Source organism: Coturnix japonica, chromosome 24, assembly GCF_054131305.1.
Source record: "Coturnix japonica strain WE chromosome 24, WE-NBRP24, whole genome shotgun sequence".
Lineage (NCBI taxonomy): Eukaryota > Metazoa > Chordata > Aves > Galliformes > Phasianidae > Coturnix > Coturnix japonica.
In genome coordinates, this window is record NC_140686.1 from 4832501 (window position 1) to 4856873 (window position 24373).

The following is a 24373-nucleotide window of genomic DNA, read 5'->3' on the forward strand; positions in this document are numbered from 1 at the left end:
TATAGAGGAGCACGGCCCCATAAGGGAGCATGGCCCTATAGGGGAGCACGGCCCTATAAGGGAGCACAGCCCTATATGGGATCAGGGCCCTATAAGGGATCACGGCCCTATGTGGGAGCCGTGGTGCGACTCCATGGGGCTGCCGGCCCTGCTGAGGGCTCTTCTGCGGGAACGGAACCATAGGACCGGACTGAACGGAACGGACCAAACTGGGACAAAACAGAACGGAACGGACCGAGCCGGGACGGGACAGAACCGAGCGGACCAAACCGGGATGGCAGGTATGGGAATGGGGGGGGGGGGGGGGGGGCAACGGCAGGGGGGGGCAATGTGACCGGGGGGTCACCTGGGGTCAGTGTCACTGGGGTCGCCATCATGGGGGTGTCACCGTATTGGGGGGGGTCACCTGGGGTCACCATTACTGGGGTCACTGTCATGGGGGGGGGGAGGGGTCGCCATAATGGGGGGGTCAACATAATGGGGGTCAACTGGGGTCATTGCCACTGGGGTCACCATATTGGGGGGGGTGTCCCCATCCCTGGTCGCCATTTGCCATGTTCCACCATGTCTGTGTGTGTCCCCAGGTGTGTCGGTGTCACCACGGCTCAGCACAGCATCAGCAGGACCTCCCTTATCAGCAGGACCCCCCCCCATCCCCCCTTATCACCATGTCCCCCCCTATCACCACCAAGGCCCTCCTTCTCACTATCACGACCCACTATCGCACCACCACAGCGCCCCCTGTCGGCCCGCCCCCCCTTATCAGCCCGCCCCCGTTTCCCGTCCCCGTTCTGCCCGTTCTGCCGCCGTAACGGGGAGTCCCGCGCGGTGTGGAGCAGCCACGCTCTGAAGGACGCGCGTGGCCGCGTGCTGTGCCCCATCCTGCGGCGCTACGTGTGTCCGCAGTGCGGCGCCACGCGGGACAACGCGCACACCAGGAGGTTCTGCCCGCTCACCCCGGCGTCATATCGCTCTGTGTATGCACCGAGAGCACGGGGACACGGGGACGGCGGTGACTGATAGCAGGTAATGGGGTATTAGGTTATAGGGGCTATTAGGTGATGGGGTTGTGGGTTATGGAGTTATGGGGTTATTTATGGGGTTATGGGGTTATTTATGGGGTTATAGGGATATGGGGTTATTGGGGTTTGGGGTTGTGGGGTTATGGGGGTTATAAGGGGTTATGGGCTATAGGGGTTATGGAGTTGGCCCCCACATATTGTACTGTGTGTGTCGGGGCAGTTGTGGTGGTGATGACGTTAATTAAGGCCGTAATTACTAATTACTATTACTAATAACACACTCTGTGTCATCCCCAGGCTGTGCTGAGCGCAATGTGGGAGAGAAGGCAGCAGCTGGGCACCAACTGTGCACCATCATTAGTGCACTATCACTTGTGCACCATCATTTGTACACCATCAGCTTTGCACCACCGCTCGTGCACCATCATCTTTACACCATCACTTTACACCTTCAGTTGTGCATCATCACTTGTGCACCATACCTTTGCACCATCACTTTGCACCACTACTTTGTACCATCATTTGTACAACATCACTTGTGCACCATCACTTTGCAGCATCCCTTTGCACCTTCAGTTGTGCACCACCACTTTGCACCATCACTTGTGCACCATCAGCTTTACACCCCCACTTTACACCCCCACTCTGCACCAGGAGCAGAGCTCAGCAGCTGTTCCCTGTTGTGTTGTTGTGTTATTGTGTAGTTGTGTTATTCCAGCCCTGCTCACACTCGTGTGTTTATTGCACCATTATGGGCTTTTTTCCCCCAATAAAGCCCCACTCACAGCTGCAGCTTCATCCTGGCTCGTCCCCCTCCATCTTCCTCCTCCTCCTCCTGCTGTTGTTCACCCCCCGGCTCCGCTCACGACGCAGCCGCAGCAGCGACTCCAGGGCACGATGGGCGCTCATCACACTGCGGCTGTAGGATAATGGGACCCCATAGGGGATAATGAGACCCCATAGAGACCAATGAGACCCCATAGGGAACAATGAGACCCCACAGAGACCAATGAGACCCCATAGGGGGCAATGAGAGTCCCCATAAGGGACAGTGAGACCCCATAGGGGATAGTGAGACCCCTATAGGGCACGATGGGCGCTCATCACACGGCGGCTGCAGGGACAATGAGACCCCATAAAGACCAATGAGACCCCATAGGGGATAATGAGAGCCCATAGGGGATAGTGAGACCACACAGGGGACAGTGAGACCACACAGGGGACAGTGAGACCCCATAGGGGACAGCGAGACCCCATAAGTGCCAATGGTACCCTAACCCTAACCCCCCCCCAGCACTCACTTGAGGTTGGACAGCTCGAGGATCAGCCCCCCCAGCACCGCAGACGCATCCTCACGTGGTGCCACCTCATTCCTGGGGGTCAAAGGGGGTGAAAATGGCACCAATCCGGGGCTTTTTAAGCCCAAAATGAGCTCTGGGTTCTGGTGGGGGGAGGGGGGTCCGACCTGGGGGTGCAGCTGGGTGAGGCCGGGTCCCCATCGGCGTCCACAGGGCACAGAGGGGCTGCAGGCTAGGAGGGGGTGGGGGGCTGGGGGGGAAATGGGGTGAAATGGGGGCAACTGGGGCAACAGGGGATGAACTGGGGGGAACTGGGATGAACTGGGGTGAATGGGGGTGAATGGGGGGGGATTGGGGGATATGAGAGTGACTTGGGGGGGGACTGGGGTGAATGGGGGTGAATTGGGGGGCATTGGGGGGATCTAAGAGTGACTTGGGGGGGAATTGGTGTGACTTGGGATGATTTGGGGGTGAATGGGGGGGAACTGGGCTGAACTGGGGCACCAAGGGCTGAACTGGGGGGAACTGGGATGAAATGGGGTGAACTGGGGGGATCTGAGAGTGACTTGGGGGGGGAACTGAGATGATTTGGGGTGAATGGGGGCAAATTGAGGGGGACTGGGGGATATGAGAGTGACCTGAGGGGGGACTGGGATGAATTTGGGTGATTTGGGGGTGAGTGGCGGAGAACTGGGGTGAACTGGGGTAAGTTGGAGTGATTTGGGGTGAACTGGGGTAAATTGGGGCAATCTAGAGTGGAATGGGGGGTAAACTGGGGTGAACTGGAGCTCTATGGGGTGAAGTGGGACAATGTGGGTTGCAGTGGAGTGCTATGGGGCTGTTCCCTATGGGTTCTCATAGTACTCTGGCATTACCTGCAGCAGCTTGGTGTCCCCCCCTGGCACCCCACTGTGCTCTGGTGCTGAGATGTGGGGCAGCCCCACAGTGCCAGCCCCATAGCGCTCCTCACGCTCTGCCCCACAAGTGGGCTCCGCTTTGGCTGCCCACTCGCCCTCCAATGGATCTTTGGTGGCCTCAATGCATTCTGTGCCCCCATCAGTGTCACTATGGGGCTGTGGGGAGCTGTGGGGTGCTATGGGGCTGTGGGTCACTATGGGGCTGCAGGTCTCCCATATCAGGGCTGTTCTGGTCTTCCTGCTGCTCGCAGCCATCCATCCCATCCTGGAACAACCCCCCCCATAACCTGTGTGCTCCTTACCCCATAGCTGTGGGGAGCTGGGGGGTGGGGAGTCCAGAGCGTCGCCTCCAATCATGGCCCCCATACTGATGTCCTCCATATTGGTGTCCCCCCCATTTATGTCTCCCCCATTGCTGTCCCCCATATTGCTGTCTCCCCCCTTGGTGTCCCCCATATTAGTGTCCCCTCCACTTACATACCCCTCATTGCTGCCCCCTCTATTGGTGTCCCCCCCATTTCTGTCCCTCTCCTTGATGTCCCCTCCATTGATGTCCCCCTCATTGGTGTCCCCCATATTGCTGCCCCCTCCATTGGTTTCCTCTTCCTCGGTGCCCCCCATATTAGTATCCCCCCCCTTGGTGTCCCCTCTATTGATGTCCTCCCCCTTGGTATCCACTCCATTAGTGTCTGCCATATTGGTGTCCACCATACTGGTGTCCCCTCCCTTGCTGTCCCTCCCCTTGGTGTCCCTGTCCCCTCCATTTTTGTCCCCTCCATTGGTGTCCACCATATTGGTGTCCGCCATATTGGTGTCCCCCCCCTTGGTGTCCCCTCTACTGTTGTCCTCCCCATTGGTGCCCCATCCAATCATGTCCCCCCCCTTGCTGTCCGCCATATTGGTGTCCCCTCCATTGTTTCCCCCCTCATTGGTGTCCCCTCTATTAGTGTACCCTCCATTGATGTCCCCCCCTTGCTCTCCCCCATATTAGTGTCCCCCCCATTAGTGTCCTCCATATTGCTGTCCACCATATTGCTGCCCACCATATTGCTGTCCCCCATATTGGTGTCCCCTCTATTAGTGTCCCCTCCATTTGTGCCCCCTCCATTGATGTCCCCCCCCTTGCTGTCCACCATATTGTTGTCCCCACTATAGTCATCCCCCCCCTTGTTGTCTCCCCTCAGTCCTGCCCTGACTTTGACATTGGGGCCATCATAGTGGTCAACACCTGCAAGAGGAACAGCAGCTGCTTGGACGCCATTTTGTGGCCATTTTGAGGCCCTTTGGAAACCATTTTGTGACCATTTGGTGGCCATTTTGAGGCTGCTTGGAGGCCATTTGGTGGCCATTTTGAGACCGCTTGGAGGCCCATTGGAGGACATTTTGAGACCATTTTAAGGCCATTTTTTGGCCATTTTGAGGCCATTTTAAGTCATTACCTGTCACCTGGCTGCTCCTCCTTTTGCCCATGGCGCCGCTCACCTGAGGGGAACACACGCCCATTGAGCATTATTTCCTCACTATTTCCCCTCAAATCCCCCCTGACCACCCGGTCTCTCTCACTCCACGTCCCAGAATAACACCGTTATCCCGCTATAACGAGGCCCAATGGCGCCCATCCCGCCCCAAGGCCCTTCCCGGCCCCGCCGCCACTTTGCTTCACCTCAGCTCCCGCCCGACGCCTTCCCGCCTTTTTCACACCGCGCGCTCTGCGCCTGCGCCGCGCGGGGGACGCTGGGAGTTGCAGTCCCCGGAGAGACGTAACACGGCGCAGCGCGGGGGACACTGGGAGTTGCAGTTCGCGGCGCGCCGTAAAGCGCAGCGGGGTGCGGCGCTTTTGCGACAGCGTCGCCGTAAAGTGCGGAGGTGTTGGCAGCCCCGTAGGAGGAAGCGGTGAGTGGGGACGGACCGGGACCGGGGGGGTCCGATGGGGGGGGATCGAACGGCGGGGTCCAATAGGGGGGGGATAGACCGGGGGGGGTCCAATGGGGGGGATCTAATGGGGTGGGGGTCCGATGGGGGGGGGTTCAGTGGGGGAGGGGGGGGTACAACGGGGGGATCCAATGGAGGGCGGGGGGATTCAATGGGGGGGGGATACAATGGGGGGGATCTAATGTGGGGGGGGGTCCGATGGGGGGTGTACAACCGGGGGGGTCTGTGCTCTGTCACAGGCATACAAGCCTGTTGGAAGGAGTGCATTGAGGCTGCAGCGCCCAGATGATAAACCTGAGTTAGCTGTCACCAGCAACCAAGCTTACGGTTAATTTCTGAAACAAGATTAGTGATAGTATTTCCAGGCAGCTGGCACAGAAGCTTCTTGGATTACAGTGCTGACAACACACATTCACCAGAGCCAGCAATTACAAAAAAATTCCCCACTCCCACCAGACCTTGAAGGACAGAGACCAATTTAGGTTTCTTCACTCTCACGAAGGGGAGTAAGTAAGAAGTTTCACTCAGTAATTCAACCTTACAGAGGCTACTTAGTAATTCTGTGAATTTAAGGAATTATAAAATGATGGATAAAAATCAGAAGTATTTTGTATTTAAATATATGTATACATTATACAGTTATTCTAATGCGACATCAAATGATTACCATTTTGCCCACAGATGTGAGAACTGTTAAGAGAAAATATACTTGCTTTTAACCACTGTAGATCACCCATGGCACATACCTAAGGACAACATAACAGCTGAAAGCAGTAACTGGGAGAAACACTATACAAAGTATACAGATTGGGCTGCACGTGCGTCAAGTGATTTATTAACACAACGAGGTTGGGGGGGAAGAAGAATTAAGTTTGATACCTGTTGTCTTCATTTCTCCTCTTCAATAACAGCTTTGGCTTCTGCCTCTTTTATCTGTCCAGACATACAAAGTGATAAGTAACTGTTGTAAAAGCAGGTAAAACTATTATCTTACAGAGCCATAATTTATAGAACAGTTCTCAGAAAAGCGAGCAAAACCTTCACCAAGTGAGCTGTGAGCTTACTCAGATTCTAAAACATTCTGTGAAAAACCTCTATCAATTTATGTTTGAAAAACATGGAACATAAGAGACGCTACCATGTTATAAAACTAAACTTCTGACTAACTGGAAAATTCAAATGACAAATATAAAACCTGGGGAAAATATATATATTCATTAATACCAGGGAAAATTCCTTAATAAAGTCACTCTCTAAGCTTTCAGTAACTCAATCCTCAATTCAGCACACTGTACACTGACGGGTAAATCCTTATATATGTATGTAATTTACACTCACACACTTCATTCCAAGTAATTAAATATGCCCTGACTGCTAGAGCAAAAGGAAATCTCCACTTTTGTACCAAATGACATATTGGATAATGCATACTCATATTGTTCGACTGCTCTTGTCGTAATGGAAACTGTCAATGCAATTACATTTGCTTCACCATCAGAAAGTTTTATGAAAAATAAAACCTGGAACTACAACTGATCACTCTACAGAACTGTTACATAGCATTCAAGACAGCAAATTAAATGCCAGAAACTTAACCAGTTCATGCACCACTTCCTCATGTTTCCATAAAAGGCCTAGAAAAACAATGTGGATACTCTGTCTCTTTAGGTGAGATTATGCAGCAGTTTCTTTACTTCAAACAAAATTATTGGAGAGCATCCATGTTTACAATGGGCTGAAAAGCACATGCAGTTGCTGAAAGCTCTCTATAATTGTGGCAGTCACCTAATACTGTGTGACAGGAACACACAAGATAACACTTTGCTAACCTTCAAAGTAAAAGTAAGGCCTAAATGAAGTGCTTCTATAGCTCTCACTAGCAGTAATGATTTTATTATCATTGATTAGCACTTCTTGGCTGAAGAGGAAATCTCCAGTTCCAATGTACATTAAAAATAAAGAGGTAATAGAGCATTACCTTAACACAGTGTTTCATCAAGTGAGTTGACACTATCTACAAGTAGTGCAATTCTCAGCAATAAGCCAGATTCAATAGTCCAAAAATTAAATGTGCAATTAAACTGTACGCTGAGTTGCACTGCATTTCTTGCTATTACTGTCTTGAAAAAATAACGATCTGCCTGTTTTTTCCAACTTTTCTCAAGGCAATGAAGACAACATAACTAAAATGGATACACCACCTCAGACGCCTTCCGTTTCATTTCCTTGCATAACACATCACACTCCAGTGAAACTTGGCCTTCTTGTATCTTGCTGCACTGTACTTCCTGTTAAGTATAAATTGAATTGTTTGTAATTCATTTCCCTATATAAAAATTTAATTATAAAGTTCATTTTGTTGGGAAAATTGTAAAACAATTTTATTCGGTATATTTACAGAATGAAGCTAATAAATAAATATTATTTGAAACTGTAACTGTATTCAAGCATCCTTTTCTATTTTCCTTCTTTCTGATAAGCTAAACTGAAACAAGGATAAATCAAATGGTTCAGTTTAATTTTTCTTGTCTTTTTTTTTTTCACTTATTTATTTAAGACAAAGCAATATAACCTTGTGAACTGTTACAAAAGATACCATGCAAAGTAACTAATAAGTAACTCTTCTGAAACTTCGTATCAATTCTCTAAACTGGCTGAAACTACAGGGCAAGGTCTGGTCATGGGAAGATCTCCCCTACTTCCTTCTCCTTCCTCCCCCTTACATTGAAGGCCAAAACAAACAAACAAACAAACAAACAACAACAACAGAAAAAAAAAAAACAAAAAAAAACCACCAACAAAACCAAAACAGAATACCAGCACAGAGAGAAAGTTATAATCTTATAATCTATACCACTAGCCTATGAAGAATTTTGTCAGGAAAGCACAGTAACATAGCCAGAAGCTATTCTGGTTTTCATGCTTTCTGACAATATGCAGAACAATTTTCATAGCATACAGCAAAATCCAAAAACTAACTTCTTCAGAGCAATTCCAGCATGCTGAGATAAACCACCTGCCTAGATGGTTAAGAATATGGTCCACTACAAGTTGTGGGTTACAAATTCAAGTGGTTTATACGACCTTGCATGTTTACATGCATAGCCTCATGATGCAACAGTTAACTTCAACACCAGAAAAGGAAGAAAAAATCCTCCTGTTTTGCACTCAAATTATGAGCTCCTACATTTGATATTAATTGTGATGGTTCAGATGAGGCATATTTACAGAGCAGCTTGGAATACGTGTCCTGTCAACCCCCAACTTCACCAGTAGTATACACAGACAGAAGACTGGTAGAGGAGAATTCAGCTGCAAATATTAGGTACTCAATTCTGTTTCTCCTTATCTTCAAGATCACAGGCTGCAGGCACAGAAGACTAAATATACAGGTACACTATCCAATCCAAGCTAAGAAAGAAGTACACTATCTGCTGTAAGAATGCAGCTCCAAGCAAATATGCATAAGGACCTTCTGGAATCAAAGATATCCTAATTACGATCTCAGACAAGGGCAGATGCATAAAGCAAACGTTAAAAGACATCATCTTTCACACTACAGAAACGAGTCATATTTCTGCAGTCAGATTAGCTGCAACTAATACACAGTCCAATTATCAGTGGCTTATTGGTTCTACCATCATTTACCCTCTACACTGTAGCTCTCTGTACAAAAGAGAGCATGGATTTGGGGCTTGACCTGGAAACAGTGAGATGATATTTAAGGTGGGGATAGTGTTTTCTTCTCTTTCTGAAGGGAGACACCATTTCACTAGGAATCAGAAGGATCACTTTGTGGCTATTTAAATAAGTGGGCTGTCATCATATAAGAATTAATTTTTATTAATTATATAATTAACTCATAACAACCTTTCCACCTTATTAAAATCAAATTTACAAGATTGAGGGGGGGAAAAAAAGTAACCGTCATCATATTTAAGGACCATAAAACTTTCAGAATAGCAGATCTGGAATGTTCCATTTCAGGCCACTGTAAAAGTGAAAAGTGAGCATCCTAAACATTAATTTCATTGCTTCTTGCTACCACACTTCAGTTGGACATCCACATAATCACTGAAGACATCCCGGCACTCTGGGACAATAAAATCTGAACTGGTCTGAAATAGCTATACAGTGTCAGAACTCAGCAGAAGATGATAACACATTTCAGTTTTCCAAAAGCAGTATGAAAATTAGGGACAGCAACAACTAGATGTAAGAGAGCTATCATGGAAATACCCATCTTCCTTATTCAATTAAGTCTGGCATAAGAAACAAGACCTCAAAGATCATCAAGTCCAACTGTAAACCTATATCTTAAGGAACAAGAAGCAGAAGTATACACGCAACCAATGATATTATTGATTTTACTGAACACAGTAGAGTAAGAAAAACTGAAATTAGTAAGAGCACTTAGTCACAACAAAATAATTTATCCTCAGCAGAAGTCAACATTTCAACTTACAAATAAAGAAAAGCTAGTTATTTATAAGCAGAGACTGCTCAATTTGAAGCACGTACTCTGGGCATTACCATCCTTTCTCTTGAACATGCGCCCTGCAAGATCTGAGATTTCTGAAGACATTTCTTGGAGAAGCTAAGAACTCTGGGGAAACTGCATCTGTGTGGAAAGCTCAGAAGTTAACCGGGTCTTGAAAATAATTTAAGCATGCTTTGTTCAAGCCAGATAGTGAATTTTTCATTAAGTTAACACTTGTCAAGAGGTCACAGCAGCCTCTGGTTTTCCCCTCATCATACTTGATAGCTATAAGCTTTGTCCTTTATCTCTGCTGAAAGCTAAGGATGCTGATGCCTCTGTTTGCTTTAAGGGCCTCAGACAACCATCAATTAGGAATTCAAAACATCTGTGACTGTTCCAATTTATGTAATTATAAACTTCTCAGTTCCTAATGAGGAAAATGTGCTTTGACTTCTTAAATCACTCCAGATCATCTGATTATTTTCCTAATGGAACTACAAAAATTGAAGTGTGCTTGAAGAGAAAGGTATTGCAAATCTGGGAGCTAACATTTTCTACAATGAATTTTATTTTCCTTAGTGAATATTTTGATTGTTCCACCCAGACTTTCAGCTGCTGTTGCTGCTCTGCTCAAGTAACTGATTCTATTCCAGTCTTGACCAGAGACAATCCATGTACACAAGCCTAGGAACATACAAAGAAAATGTGTCACTCTCAGAACTGCAACTTCAAAACTTACCTTTTTCAGTCGCTTACAAGGACACTTGAGTTTAACCTTCTGGCTGCAGTTCAGAGGACAATCACCTGAATGGCAAATCTCTTCACACCGGTGACCACAAGGCAACTACAAGCAAAACAAGAAATACCCCACCAATGAATAACTGAAATTGCATGCAGTCTATGAACTAGTTTTATTTCAGACACAGCAGCTAAACAGAAAACTCATTCAGCTCATCAGGTTTGTCTTCCTACCTGCAAAACTGCAAAGAAAAAGGTCAACTTATTTCACTAGTTACTCAGAGTTTTTTGGTTCACATAGAATTATTTATCTTTTACTGGGAACGCTTGATCAAAAAACAATTTTTTCTTTCAAATGTTACAGGAACAGTCATCTCCACAATGATTCATATATCGACTGCCCTAACTACCTGTATGATGGAGGAATAAAAGTAGATGAAGTAAGAAGGAACTGAAAACTGAAATGAAGTGTGATGTGACCCAGCCTGACCCACAAATTGCTAACAAGAGGGTAGAATTAGAAGCAAAAATACCACAAAACTAGTTTTTATGTGCAAGAACCTTGCAAACTATGCAGGAGTCAAATACAGGCCACCAATATTCTTACACCTGAATTAATTTCACTAAATCCTAAATTTCTGCATTTGGTAAATTATCCCACATCTCAGCACCTATAACTATCAGTGAAAATTTTAACACTTATAATGAAACTATTATTATTCATTACTGTATATAATTATTCATTACTGGGATAATTTAAATATGCTGCTGCCTTTTAGGGATGTAACAGTGTTCCCAGAACAACATTAGAGATTAAAAAAATAATTCACAAGAATAAAAACAAGTTTTCTTCCACAGTGTGTTGGGAGCTCAACTGACCTTGCTCAGGTCCCAAACAAAATCTTCATAATGATGATTTTTCATTTCCAATTACATAAATCAATACTGTCCAATACTGTTTATAAACAAAGGCAATAACTCATGTAAGATACCCAACTGATTCATTTATAAAGGTAGGTTTAAACAATATCACTCCCTGTACAGAAAGAGTTGGGGGAAAACACACTGGACAAATGACCACAGAGTCTCTTCCAGGATCCCACCTTAAGAGGCAAGAGCTTTTCCATTCATTTACATTTATTTTATCCAGCCATTAGTTCTTATCCACAGACTGAAAAACTTCTCTACTGTCCTTTCATAACAGGCTCTTTATTCCCATAATATTCCCTTCATTGAATTCCAAGCAGCTTCAATCAATGTTTCTTGAATACAGTAGCCAGAACTGCAAGTAATATTCCAGCTGGAAGAACATTGTACAATGCCTTAATTGCAGCTTATTCTCCACAGAATATCTTTCCCTATACATCTTCCACTCTCCTGTTCACTTCTCTCCAGTTATCCATGCTGCAACAGTAAGGCTTTCTACTGTCTCCCAGGAGGGTTGTTATTGGCCTTGACATGCCCAGTCTCACTGGTTTTTCTGTATCTGTACCATGTCCCAAACGCATGTGTTCTGCTGCACATGCGTTTCCTCAGTTGTCACCTACTGACAACACACCACAAATTCTCATAAGAAAATCCCAACGAGTTTTTGGTGCCAAGGTCATTACTGCAAACAGTGCAAGACTAGCCCTCAATTTGAGCCCTTGGAAAATCCCCTTATTGCCAACATTTCTCGTTCCAATCACTCCTGCAGGAATTTTTGTTGTTGCTTATGGCTTTTGAGGTGGTTGCCCTAAATAAAAAAAAGAACCACAAGCAGTTGTTTCCTTCAGCAAACACCAACTCTCGCAACGATCATCTCTTTTACATGAATTAGCTGTTTACTGTCTGGCACAGCCTCAAGAGCACAAGTGAAGTATGACATATGGGACTAGATCTCTTCTCTTTGTCTGGAGGAAAAAAGGAATTGGTCGTTCTATCAAAGAAGGAATTCAGTTTTGTCTGGCACAACTGATCACCTGCAAATCTACTTGAACTCTGCCTCATTGTTAAAAGATGGGTTAGATGCTCATGATTAAGCCTTGCACATGCTGAAGTCAGGCATGCTTCCATTAATAATGTCAAAGCCTGAACAGTTACATACCACCAGAGCACAGCACAGGAATATACTTAATGCAATACCAAAAATCGTATTTGCTTATTGAGTTCATACACAGCTCACATTCAGTGGGATGCAGGACAAGAATGAAGCTGACAGTTTCAGCTGCTTCTCAACCCCTCCAGTGCAAATACAACATAAACTCATGGGAAGCAGTTCTATGAGTGGCAAAACAACAGCCCCAAGAGCTAAGAGAACAGAAGCAATCCAACCAGTTCTGCCAGATAAGTGCTGTAGTGGGAAGGGAGGTGGTTTTGTCCATTTATTTTTTGCAAATGTTGAGGTGCTAAAATATAATGTGTTTATCCCCTTAGATCTTTTTCACTGTAAATATTCTGTTGTTAATAGCTAGTAAACTAAAGGCTGAAAAGAACAGGCTTTATATTTGTCATAGCAAGCCCATTAAAAGAAAGCAGTATAACCCACAACTCTGAAAACAATCAAACAGAAATCTTCATGAGCATTTTCCACTTTGGGAATGCATTTAAATCCTAACATTATGCCTGGTGATGACAAAAACCGTCAACATTTATGGATGCTTAACTAATCTTCACCAGCAGGTAATAAGCTATCTGTTAATGCACACATGAGAATAACCCCACTCTTGAGCAGCTGTCTCAAAGTTACAAACAAAAGCCAAGCTTATCACTTCCAACCCATGGGGCAGACTCACCAGTTTTAAAGTGTAGCTCTGCTCTCAGAGCTCTGTGAAAACCTCTACTGCTGAAGCTAGACACTGAGAAGGATACATGCTTATGATAGAAGCAAAGCTTTCATTGCACAGTAATAAAATGTAATGGAATACTGGCGGGGAGGTTCAACCTCTACTGCCATCCCACTAACATCTGCCTCTCATGTCATGGGCTGACATAATAAAATAGGAGGCATTACTTTCAGAGCAGCCCTCATAGATGCATCACAATGGGGTCCCATGTTTTACAATAAGATAATAGCAGAATGCACAGTAAAAGCAAAAGTACTGTTATTTTGTTGAAAAAATAATAATCACACGGAGCAAAGAAAAACATGTTAAACAGACCCACAACTACTGGTAATGGACATGTAAGCAATGGAAACAGCAATGGAAACTGTTAAAACTTTCGTTTAAGATCTGTCCCAAAACATCTGCTAACGTGATCATAAGAATTTAATCATCCCTGATTAAAAAAAGTTACATTTCCTTCAACAGGATATTTAGCTATTGCTACCAAACAAAGCAAAGAACTTTTTAATTAAAGCTTCACATCCAACAGCTGTAGCAGTATCAAAGACTTTGCTTCTCCCTTTAAGCAGATAGGAAATACGAGCTGTACCGCACAACATTTGAAGTCTTTCTTAATAGCTCAATACTACCACATGCAAAACAAAAGCATGAAACCTGGCAGGACTTTTCAATTCCTGCTGTATTTTTCCCAAGGCACCAGACAATACAGCTGATTTTCATAATCCTTGGAAGAAGCACAACACCTGCAATTCAAGTACAATGCTTTCCACCATTTCCATTAATCAAAAAGACAAACATCTCAAAGCTTCAGGAGAATACTGTATTCCATTGAACCTAAACTGCACTATGCCGAACGTGGTGGAGTTACAGAATACACTGATTTTTAATAAACATTAGTTTTCCTGAGCTCTTCTGGTAAACCAAGCTCAGATTCTGACGCTGAAAAGGAAATTCTCATAAAAACTAACCTGGTATTTACTTTTGGGCTGCTAAGATAACACAAAAACATTTCAGATTTGGTGTTGAGGAGACAATTCTATTTAGGCATGAAGAAATTAAGAAGAACAGAGAGTACTTCTGAGGTTATCAGAACAGGACTAGGGAAAGCAGGAGGAACAGAAAAACAAGGACAGGAACTACATGAAGCAGGACTGTGCTAACACATTTCAAGAAAATTACTAAGACAGAACTAGAAACACAGGAAGGGAAGAGAATGTATTTTTATGTAACTGATTACACTACAAAGTTTTGCATGTAGATGAAACAAGATAAATCCATATCTACAGGAATGAGAAGAGTTAACCAAAAGCCTTATCCAACTAAAACAGACCCTGCTGCCCTGAGTCTTCTGTTCACATCCCACTGAATTCAATTCTAAAAAGGCCCTGCTCTACAAACGATGCAATTCTGAATTGCAGACTTGAATTCAGTAGTACTACTGGATGGATTTTAAACCTCAGACTGAGTCTTGGGAATACATCCAGAAAAATCTCAACAGTTAACATTAATCAAAATCAAAGAAGAGATATGGAAAAAATCTTTGAAGAGAACCTGAAGTACAGGAACACACAGTTCATGTTAAGAGATTAGAACTACTCCTGAAAATAAAGAGGAGGAAGCGTTGCAGCAAATAAAACCAAAGTAACAGAGAAGGAAATGGAAGGACAAAAGTTAAGAGGTAAACAGTGAAATAATTCCCCTGCCGGGAAGAGAACTTTCAGACATCCAGGTGAGAAGATTGTGACAGATGGATTCATTTACTCAAGTAAGACAAATAAAGAGGATGTGCAAAACGAAGACATCACAAAGACAAGGGCAGAAAGCAGAAGATGCAAGTAGACACACAGCAAAGAGCCCAGAATTTCTATTGGGGTTTCATGGATTTGTTAACATAACCTTGTCTGAAAAACAGAGACTCTTGGGAAGCAGGCAGGAATACTATCAGTTTTGGAAGTTACTCAAAACCAGGAAAGTCTGTCTAGTAAAAGACTGGACACTTCTGAAACCAGAAAATAATGCAACACAGGTTTTGAATCTATGTCTATTCAGTTGAGGCAGAATTCAGGCAAGGTGAGACAACAGATCTCAGACTAGAGGACTCCACAGGCAAAGCAGCACAACGGAACAGAAAGCAAACAGTGCAGAAGGACAAGCTGAATCAAATTACTTCTGAGTGCCAACTACATACTACTGGAGACAAAGTACAAGGCCAAAACAGAGTAAAAAACCAATAAACAATTTCAGGATTAAGTATTCTCAACCCTTTGAAATTATGCACAAGCCTTTTCTTTACAGCTGGGAAGCAGAATTTCTGAGAAATTCTGAAGTGTTTAACAGTGGAAACACTTTCCAAAATATTCCTGACTATTCACGTTTTTCCTCTTTGTAAATTTCCTAATTCTACAGTAAGGAAACAGAGTGAAGAAAAGGCTGTCACCCCTGCCACAACTAATGACAACTAAAGAACAAAGGCACAATAGTAAGTAATACATAGATTTCTGAAAACACACAAACAGCACAGAATAACAGCACTGGGAGGGACTAGGAACAAGTCATTTTGCCCATCCCTCATGTCTTACAGCAATAAAATCCATAACTAGACTAACCCCAATATATGTCTAAGCTGTTACTGATGAAAATTCTGTAGCTTTTCCAACCTATTCTTCCCAAGCTCTACAAGCTTTACTACTCAAAGGCAGTAACTAACACGAATCTTCCTAACTGATACAACCATTAGTTCATAGCCTGTTTGCCATATAACAAGTTTACTATTCTTCTTTACAGCAACCCTTCATATAGTCACATACAACAAAGCAATTAACTCCTTTGTCTTAAGCTTCAAGCTACTCAATATGTTTCACTAGCACAGTCAGTCATTAAGAATTCATTTTACTTAGGTCCCGTGCAGTTTTTTTTGTTTCTCTTTTCTTGTTTCCTAAAACTGTTGTGCAGACAGTGATCACTGACCCTGCGCAAGAAAAATCACAAATACACTCCTCTGTATTTGTCCCAACCAAAGAGTATCCTGTTGAGAAAGTCTGTTCAAGATCAGTTTTCAATCAGTTTTTCAGATCAAAGGACATACTCTTCCTCATTCAACCTCAGCAGCTTCAAGCTTCAGCTTTCAAGCCATGAATGAAGTATTCACTGATACTGTCCTGGAGTCCTTAACCCTCATAGAATAAAAAAATCATTACGGTTGGAAATACCTCTAAGAACAAGTCCAACCATCAACCTATCACCACCACATTTGCAGCGTTTGAGGCACGGACTCAGATGTGAACGATCCAAATCGTTTATTACAAGTTCTCACATCCCTTATAGACCTTCACAAGTTGTTATTTTCTAACTTTCCCGTCCGCCCTTACAACTTTCCCAAACACCTTTACATGTCAACAAAGCATTCTACAGAACCCTTTTCAACTGTCCATGCAGGCACGTATCCAATCAGAGCTGTGAGACCCTTCTTCTCCTTGCAGAGGTGTCCTTGGTTCTCATGCTGTTTATCTTGCTCCACAGCTGCTGCTCTGAACAGCTTTTCTTGTATTCCCACAAGTACCAGCGCAGCCACCGCCCTCAGGCACCCTGGCCATCCCTTACTCACTTCCTTGGCAATTTGCAGCTCAGGGGTTTGGCAGATGACTTTTTTCCTGGCAGTCCTTAAGGTTCAAAGTCCAGCTATAATCTCATATCCCAAATATGTCACTTGCTGTTGAGTTATTTGTGCTTTCTGTAAACCAAGAAACTCAGCAAACTCTCAGTCTATTGTACACAGTCCTTTTGTTGCTGTGGCAGCCACGTGCTGCAGTAAAGTTCCACCCTAGGATGGAGGATCCCAGATCTCAGGCTCATGAGTTGACCATCATTCAGCTGTTCTCACAACCCTGGGTAACACTGTCCAGGTTAACTGAGACTCTTCCCCCCATATCAGGGCTTTCCTATTCAAAGACAAATAACCTTAGGCTTCCTTTGGCCAAACCAGGCAGAAGAGACATCCCTCAAATCCAGAAGGTAAACTCCATCTTTTCGTTCCCTAACTTGGTTAATAAAGTGCACGGATTTGCCACCACTGAGTGTATCCATTCAACTATTCTAGTACTTGCCCTCAAGTCTTGTACCAAACTACAGCACTTGCTATCAAAATTGGAATCCAAACTCCAAAAAGTTACCTATTATTTCTTTTATCCTCCTACAGTCCCATAGCCTCAAAGGGCACCGCTTTACCCTGACTAGGCAAGCTCTTGCTTTTAATTTCTATTTAGGGCTTCATTTTTGGCCCTGATGCCCACACCACTAAGTGTATCATATTTGAGATTGCTGTAACTCCTGGGGGTACAACATTGTTTTGCCCAGTTTGTGTTAAAGCCAGAGTTACAGTTTTTAATCAGTCAATATCGTTGCACTCTTAGCTCCAGTTTTATTCAATTTCTTGCCAGAGTAACCTGGCAGGTACAAGAATTTCTGTATTCCTGCTTGTTTTCTTAGCTTATGTTTAATTAATCCAAAAAAAGGAAACCTTTTCCCATTGGGCAGTAGCATCTACTACTGTTACAAAACCATCTATGGGTAGTAAGAAGCACCCATATCCACCAGAAAACGAACCTCAATATCCTGCTTTCCTAAATGCAATTTCCCACTGCAGTTTGCACACTGCTTTCCTTCCAGTGAGGTCACTCCCAAGTACACTGCCCGGTGCAACTCAAGGGTAGGTATGGCCAGCCATACGGACCACAAACCCACACAGAACCGCAAGGTATCGCTGCACAGAAGACTTATTAGGACCCTTAGACAAGGATCTGGGGAAAGTCGTATTCTTACAGCAGCTTCTGGGTAAAGCTCCTACCCACAGCTCGGTTCCATTGCAAGAGTTCTGTTCAACACACAATGTCCTCTGGTGCTGTACCGGAGATTGCCTTCTTGCTGGGACATACTCGTGGGGGAGAGCAGTAACAGGAACGCCAGGACAGCAAGGGAGGGATGCCTGATGACAAAGGTGTGCGAATGTCCCCACCGAAGGAAGCAAAGAGAGCCGACAGAAAGCGATGCTTCATTAGCGTAACAAAACACAGCCCCCATTCCTCCCTCCCTCCCTCCTCCCCCGCACCCCTTCCCATCGCCATCCCCCGGGGGCAGATGTGCCATGAAAACGAGCTCTGGGCGTGATCGTTGTGGGAATTCCTGCCTTCCTGAGCCTGTGCGGAAGAGGCGAGAGCCTGGCTGGAAGCCATCCGGGCAGCACCGCGGTGGCAGGAGGTGCACCAAGGCCGTCCTGCGGCCAGCTCCGGGCTCAGGGCACTCGGCGTCCTCTGCTCTACGCGACTCCGAGGAGCCCGGCTACCTGCACCAGAGCTGGGAGCAGCCTGCTCGGCACCCAAGGTAGGTGCCCTTCGTGGCTCGTGCAGAGGAGCGCACGCTTCCTGCCCCCTGCCAGCAGCACCGGGAGAGGAGCGGGGAGCGGCCCCGGACGGGGCGGAACCCGCACTGCCGTACCCCAGGCGGGACCCTGGTCCCGGCTCCAGCTCCCGCTCAGCGCAGCAGGTTTGCTGGCCCAGACGGGCTGCAACCAGGGCGGCAGTTCATGCAGCCCGGGCTGGGCTCCGAGGGGCACGGGAACGGGCTGGGAGCTGGGACAGTGAGGAAGGGAGCAGAGGAGGTCAGCGTGCTCTGCTGCCCGGTTGGATCTCTGTAACACAGCGCAGCTGGGGCTGCAGTTCTTCCTCTGGGCCACGGGAGACACGAGACGGCCTCGCTCTGCAGCTGTGCACGCGTGGATTGACCGAAGCTTTAAACCCCCCGATGCCTCCTTTGGAGTGTCTTAATGTGAAGCCTCCAAGTGGAAATTTGCACTCGCCCTGCTCCTCCTCCCCGGCAGCCCCCAGCTTCTCTTTGGGGACCCTGCGACCCTTGAAATGGCGTTACCTTTTGTTTGCTGAGCGCTTGCCTGATGGCTCAGCTGGGGTTGTGCAAAGCCCTGGCGAGGCTTTTGTTCAGGCTGTCCCGGCAGCTGCAGATGCCTTGAGCACACAGCTGCGGGCCCTGAGCACGTTCAGCATCTGCAGCAGCTCCGGCACTGGGCTCTGGAACAGACGATGAGAAGCTGGCAGCCTGTGGGCTGACTGGAGCACGCGTTGAGAACACGGCCGAGCAGCAGCAGGTCAGTAAAGCACAGCCCAGGTGCCTTCTGCAAAGGGCACGCGCTGCTGAGAGCGTCCCCTGGCAGTGAGCGCAGTCTGCGTGCTCGGCTGAAGAGGGAGGGAGGAATGAATTTATTGATATCATGCAGGTGTCCTGGAGTGCTCTAACAACTGCTTAACAAGGCTGTTGTAACCACGTGGTTGTTTATTGCCTTAATTGTTCTGTTTAGCACTGCTGCTATTCGATAAGTTGCCTTCACGGTTCAGTTAAAATTCCCAGCACAGCATTGGCTGGTGGTGGCTGTGACCGTCACAGGCTGGTTTGGCTGCAGTGCTGTCAGATACTCTCTCTTCTCAGGAGATGGAAAAATAATCTCCATGTGGTTGGATGTTTTGTTGATTTATTGTTGTGTTTAAGTAAGCCATCCTATTTATTTGAGAAGTGTGAACCATCCAGTTGACTCCTCGCCGTTTTGCACTTCCTTACCCGAGGAATGTGAGCCATCACCACTTTTAGGTAACATCAGCAGTAGGTGGTTTTGAGAACTACATCAGTCACCTTTACAGAGTACTTTTCCCAACCCTTTTCTGAGGGCTTGCTTGATTTCAGCAAGCCCAGGGCTACTTCCACTCCTGAGAGGATGTACGGACATCTGCCAGAGGATTTAATCCATTTGCCACCCTGGGCAGCCTGTTCCAGTGCTCCGTCACCCTCACTCCCCCCCACCTGCAAGTGCAGCAGTACTGAAGGCTGAGGGCTCTTTTCGTAGGCAGGCGGGCAAAGGCAACTGAAATGCAAGTTTGCTGTCCCTCTTTGTTCTCGCATCAGTAGGCCCTGGATATCTTCCCAGCACCTCTCTTAATCAGCCTGGAAATGTTTGCTAGCAGGAAGTAACCCCATCACATTGCCTTAGACTAATGATGCCTTTTTCCCCACTCACTGCAGGCAGCCTCTGTGAGAGCAGTGGAGCAGCAGCTGTCTGTGCTATGGCTGTTGAACTGCATTTCTCACCACCTGAGATCCCTGAGCCCACGATATTGGAGAACATGCTGCGCTACGGACTCTTGTTTGGAGACCTTTTCCAGCTCCTGTGTGTGCTGGCCATCATCCTGCCAGTTTCCAAGTCCCCAAAGGCAGTAAGTAGCGCTGTGTGAGATTGATAGGAATGCTCAGGCAGTCGGCTGGGAGGGAACTGTCTGTAGCTGTTGCCTACGGCAGTGTGCCCCGGCACTGCTGAGAGTGCCGCACTTGGTTCTGTCCTTCCTTCCGCACGCCAGCAGCCTTGAGCTGCCAGCTCATCCTATCCTGCAGCTGCTGCTGCGCCCTATGAGCTGCCAGGCAGAGGGTCCACCCTCCCAGCACGGACCGCCTTGCTAGAGAGGACTTTAGGCTCTGGTTTGCATGGGATTTTTGGGAACTAGACAGAGGTGGAGTTTCTAATGTGCCTTGAGGTCAGGAAGGCGGTTTCCAGTGCTGGCCCCCAAAGCTGCTCGGTCAGGTGACTTTTTCTCCCAAAGCAGCTGTCAGCCAGTTGTAAGAAAGCTCCCTGACTGTTTCCCAATTGCTTCTTGCAGGACTCGGAGGGTTTTGAGTCTCAGACTTGGGAGACAGTGAAGAAACCCAAGGCAAGTGCTGCTCAGCTGAGCAAGAAAGCCAAGAAGGAAAGCAAAAAGAAACGATAAGGGCTTGAGCAGGAAGGCACAAAGGACAGCAGAATCGCCTGGATTGCATCCTCAGAGGTGCACCAAAGGACACACACTGCGTGGTCTGGTTTTCAGGCCTGGCCATGCTTTCCCTTTCGTGGACTGCGGAGAGGAACTAAGGAAGTTTTAGTCATTACCAGTATCCCTCCTATTTGATTTCATATTGAAATGTATTTTGGATGCATTTAGCTTCTCTTTGTTGCAAATAAAAGCGAAACAAACATTTGAATAGTGGTGCTGCCTCTTTCAATAGCTGCTCAAAACATGCCTGGCTCGGGCTGGTAATCGCAGGGTCATGAACTGGTTGGCTTCACATCCCTCCTGGAAATGGAGCTGCTTGTCCCATGTTTCCGTTTTGGTGTTCCCAACTGGTGGCCTTTCAGCCCATCTGGAACTGCTGGCGACGGACTGTGAGCATCCCCTGCTCTGTGAGGGCTGAGAGAAACAAAAGCAGCGTGGAAGGAAGAAAGGTGTCCCTGCGCCTTGAGTTTGTCTCAAGCCCTTTGGCTTTTTCTGGGTTCTGATGCACTGTCTGTTGCTGTTTGTACTGGGAAGCCCAGCTGCATGTTGGACTCGGAGGGTTTTGTGTTTACTGGCTGTTTCCAGTACTGGCTTCCACACCTGCTCTTTGAGGTTGTACAGCTGAAGCTTTAGGTGAAGTTTTCATGTGAGACAGGAGACTATGATGCCACCTTCCCTTTAGTTAAAATTGGACCTCAGTGATGTGGTCTACAGTGAGGCAGAGCCTGCAATTGCTGGTGCTGATTCTCCGTTACTCCTCTGTTCTCTTTGCAGCCATCACTACCCATCATTTCCCTCGATGAATTTAGTTGAGATACTGTATATCTTGTGCTTGTTCTTTGGGAATGATGACCGCTTTGTTTGATGTGGGGTTTCTGGCCCTCATTCCTCCAATTAATGCGATGGAACTGACAAACTTGTGTTCAGGTTGTTTGTATGCTCTATTTCTTATTTTCTCTGTATATGCACTGTCCCCATGATTCCCTGTGCATGTGATTAATTCACATGACAATAAACAAAAGAGACAATCTCCATTTCTTAGGAATGATGCTTAGGTTCAGGTACAGATGAGCTTCGTTTTAGAGGCTTCAGGCTTTGGAGACTACCTTGGTTCGAACAGCAGAAGGCATCAGTGTTCACTTCTCAGCAGCACCAATCTACAAACCTGAGTAATAGCTGCTTGTTGCTCTGTTTCTGCAGAGCCTCGCAGCTCCCCATGCACTGATTACAGCCTTTAGAAAGGCAGCCAACTCACTTTCCTTGGAAAGCCACACAGATGTGAACCGTAATAGCCCATTGACTTTAGAGATGATTGAACAGGACTCTTTGATTAAAGGATACTGTCAGATGCGTGTCTGCCCCTCTATTATCTGGTGCTCTGTGTTGGAAGCTTGAAGCTAGCACATCTTGCTCTGCCATTTTCTGTGTGTCCTTTTCCAGTTGGCAAGCTCTGACTGCTAGAACCCAAGATGCTAAAGCAATATTTAGACTCAAATGCATTTAATGAAAGGAGGCAATCTGTGTGTGTGCGCTTTCTCCAATGAGACTGGCACTGTTCCCTCGTGTCTTTACCAGATAACTAGACTTTATTTCCTGTAGAGAGTTTTATTTACAGCTGGTTAGCTGAGAAGGGTCGTAAACATGGTGCAGTTAAACAAACAGCCATACCACCTGCAAGGACAGCAAGAACAACAAGCAAGGATGACCTGTGATGGTGAGAAACTGGCCATGATTTTGTGAACTCAGCAAGGGAGTTACTTTCAGGATGATAACAAGTTGTTAAGATACTTGGGGATGGTATGTAATTGGGAACCAATGATGAGCTCCGCTTTTGCAATATGTATGAGCTAATTATCCGTATTATGAATGTACATGCAGCCAAGGTGTCATGGTTTAATAATTTTGTAATTTTGCTATCAGTATTCCACATCATAACATCATATAAAGCATGAATAATTTTACTGAATCTGCAACTTACAGAAGAAGACTACATCTCCCAGAGAGCAACACGATGGGTCACGGGACCTGGACTCTATATTAACTCGGTCGCAGACTAGACTGAGGTCTTTCGAGTTCTGGCGTTCAGGGGAGTGTGTGGGAGCCTTCAGCCGTTCGCCTAGATTCACAGTAGGCCTCTCGGTTACGGGACTCATTCTCTCTCCTATTTTGCTTGATTCGTTAGCTCAATTTTCAATTTTCAATTATTTTGTATTTTATTGTGTTATCCGGTATTTCGATATAGTATTTAGTAAATAAGTGTTCCTCCTTAGATTGTTGCCGCTGTTTTCTTTTCCTAATTAACTTTTTCCTTTCGGCCTAGGGCCCCTCCGGGGCCCACGGCCCCCTGTCACGGACGCAGGTGGATTTTTCATTCAAACCGTGACACAAGGAATAAACGAGAATAGCTGATCATATGTCAATGACAGGTGTGGTCGTTTGCTTTTCTCCCGCCGTTCTACAACAAATGGTGACCCTTGACGTGGCCTACCAGGAAGGATCGCAGCGGTGAAGGTGTTCGGATCCTTAAGCAGCGGGGATAGCATGAGCCAGGAAAAGAAGGTGCAGGTGCTCTAGGTGACCTTATAGAAGGGCCTAGTCGATACGGGCCTCCAACATCCTTAAGACTGCAACAGCACGCTGACAAATAGGTATGGGAAGGCAAGCGGTTTATTAAACATTTTCTTGCTTTTTTTAAAAAAAGCGTCAGGTATTTTCTTGCTTTTTGAAAAAAAAGAGTCAGGTTAAGGGGACAGACTTGCAAAAGGAACTCCCCAAGTTATTAGCGTATGGGTATGCTAAAGGGTTATTTCAGAATCTGCATTTAGTGCATGATCTTGCTGAATGGCGTAAATTTGGAGATGCAATTTTTCAGGGAATGATAGATGGGGAGAAAATGGCTAAAAATTGCGGGAACTGGTGGCGTGTGGTTTATAATGATTTGCTGCAATATCTGGCAGAAAAGGAAGCGGCAGAGCAAGCTAGTGCTGTGCAGGGGAGGAATAAGAATTATAATGAATGGTCAGATTGCCCGGTGCCCCCTGCTGTGTCCACCATAAAGTTGCCGCCGGCCGCCGAGCCTGCGTTGCCGGTGGCTGCGGAGCCGAGTGCCCCGTCTCCGTCTCCCTGCACGTCCGTATCAGACGAGCCGCCTGCATCGACCATGGCGCTACAGCCGGCCCCCTCGACCCCCCTTTGCAATGAGCCATTGTGCACTTCAGAATTGTAATGCTACAGCTCGTGGCATTCTAAGTACCTTGAGGAGTAACTGGACAATAGAGGAGGCGTTACACAGATTATCGAGC

The 24373-nt window shown here is 46.2% G+C and overlaps 2 protein-coding genes and 2 long non-coding RNA genes across 10 annotated transcripts in view; 2 read left to right on the plus strand and 2 right to left on the minus strand.

Moving 5' to 3' along the window:
• Positions 1–302, minus strand: part of LOC146757124 (uncharacterized) — a 7794-nt gene extending 7492 nt beyond the window's left edge. The window contains exon 1 of one of the 2 annotated variants that reach the window (XM_085523470.1): positions 1–300. This exon is cut by the window's left edge and continues 779 nt beyond it. The gene's annotated coding sequence lies outside the window, so the exon portion shown is untranslated. The other variant, XM_085523471.1, reaches the window with a different exon arrangement.
• Positions 303–1795: 1493 nt separating this feature from the next.
• LOC146757125 (uncharacterized) lies at positions 1796–4045 on the minus strand. The gene is made up of 2 exons (XR_014937039.1): positions 2324–4045; positions 1796–1941 (listed from the first exon to the last, which is right to left on the minus strand). It is a non-coding gene; the product is annotated as an uncharacterized LOC146757125 (long non-coding RNA).
• A 1362-nt stretch (positions 4046–5407) lies between these two features.
• Positions 5408–7606, plus strand: LOC146757126 (uncharacterized). Its single transcript, XR_014937040.1, has 2 exons — positions 5408–5675; positions 7335–7606. It is a non-coding gene; the product is annotated as an uncharacterized LOC146757126 (long non-coding RNA).
• Positions 7607–18310: 10704 nt separating this feature from the next.
• LOC146757127 (protein MANBAL-like) lies at positions 18311–21279 on the plus strand. 6 transcript variants are annotated; one of them, XM_085523477.1, is made up of 3 exons: positions 18311–18588; positions 20293–20483; positions 20922–21279. In XM_085523477.1, exons 2-3 carry the CDS (start codon positions 20334–20336, stop codon positions 21027–21029), a joined length of 258 nt encoding a protein of 85 aa, XP_085379603.1. In that variant the 5' UTR covers positions 18311–18588; positions 20293–20333; the 3' UTR covers positions 21030–21279. The 6 variants fall into 6 exon arrangements, with proteins under 6 accessions (XP_085379603.1, XP_085379601.1, XP_085379600.1 ...); XM_085523475.1 differs by lacking the exon at positions 18311–18588 and adding an exon at positions 18685–19366; XM_085523474.1 differs by lacking the exon at positions 18311–18588 and adding an exon at positions 19373–19863 and having other exon boundaries at positions 19957–20483.
• Positions 21280–24373: the final 3094 nt, after the last annotated feature.

What these genes read in the sequence shown, in the direction of transcription:
- LOC146757127 (XM_085523474.1), top strand. Translation starts at nt 20,265, where the DNA reads ATGATGCCTTTTTCCCCACTCACTGCAGGCAGCCTCTGTGAGAGCAGT. An exon ending in TTTCCAAGTCCCCAAAGGCA is followed by an intron (nt 20,484 to 20,921) that starts GTAAGTAGCGCT and finishes TGCTTCTTGCAG; the next exon opens with GACTCGGAGGGTTTTGAGTC.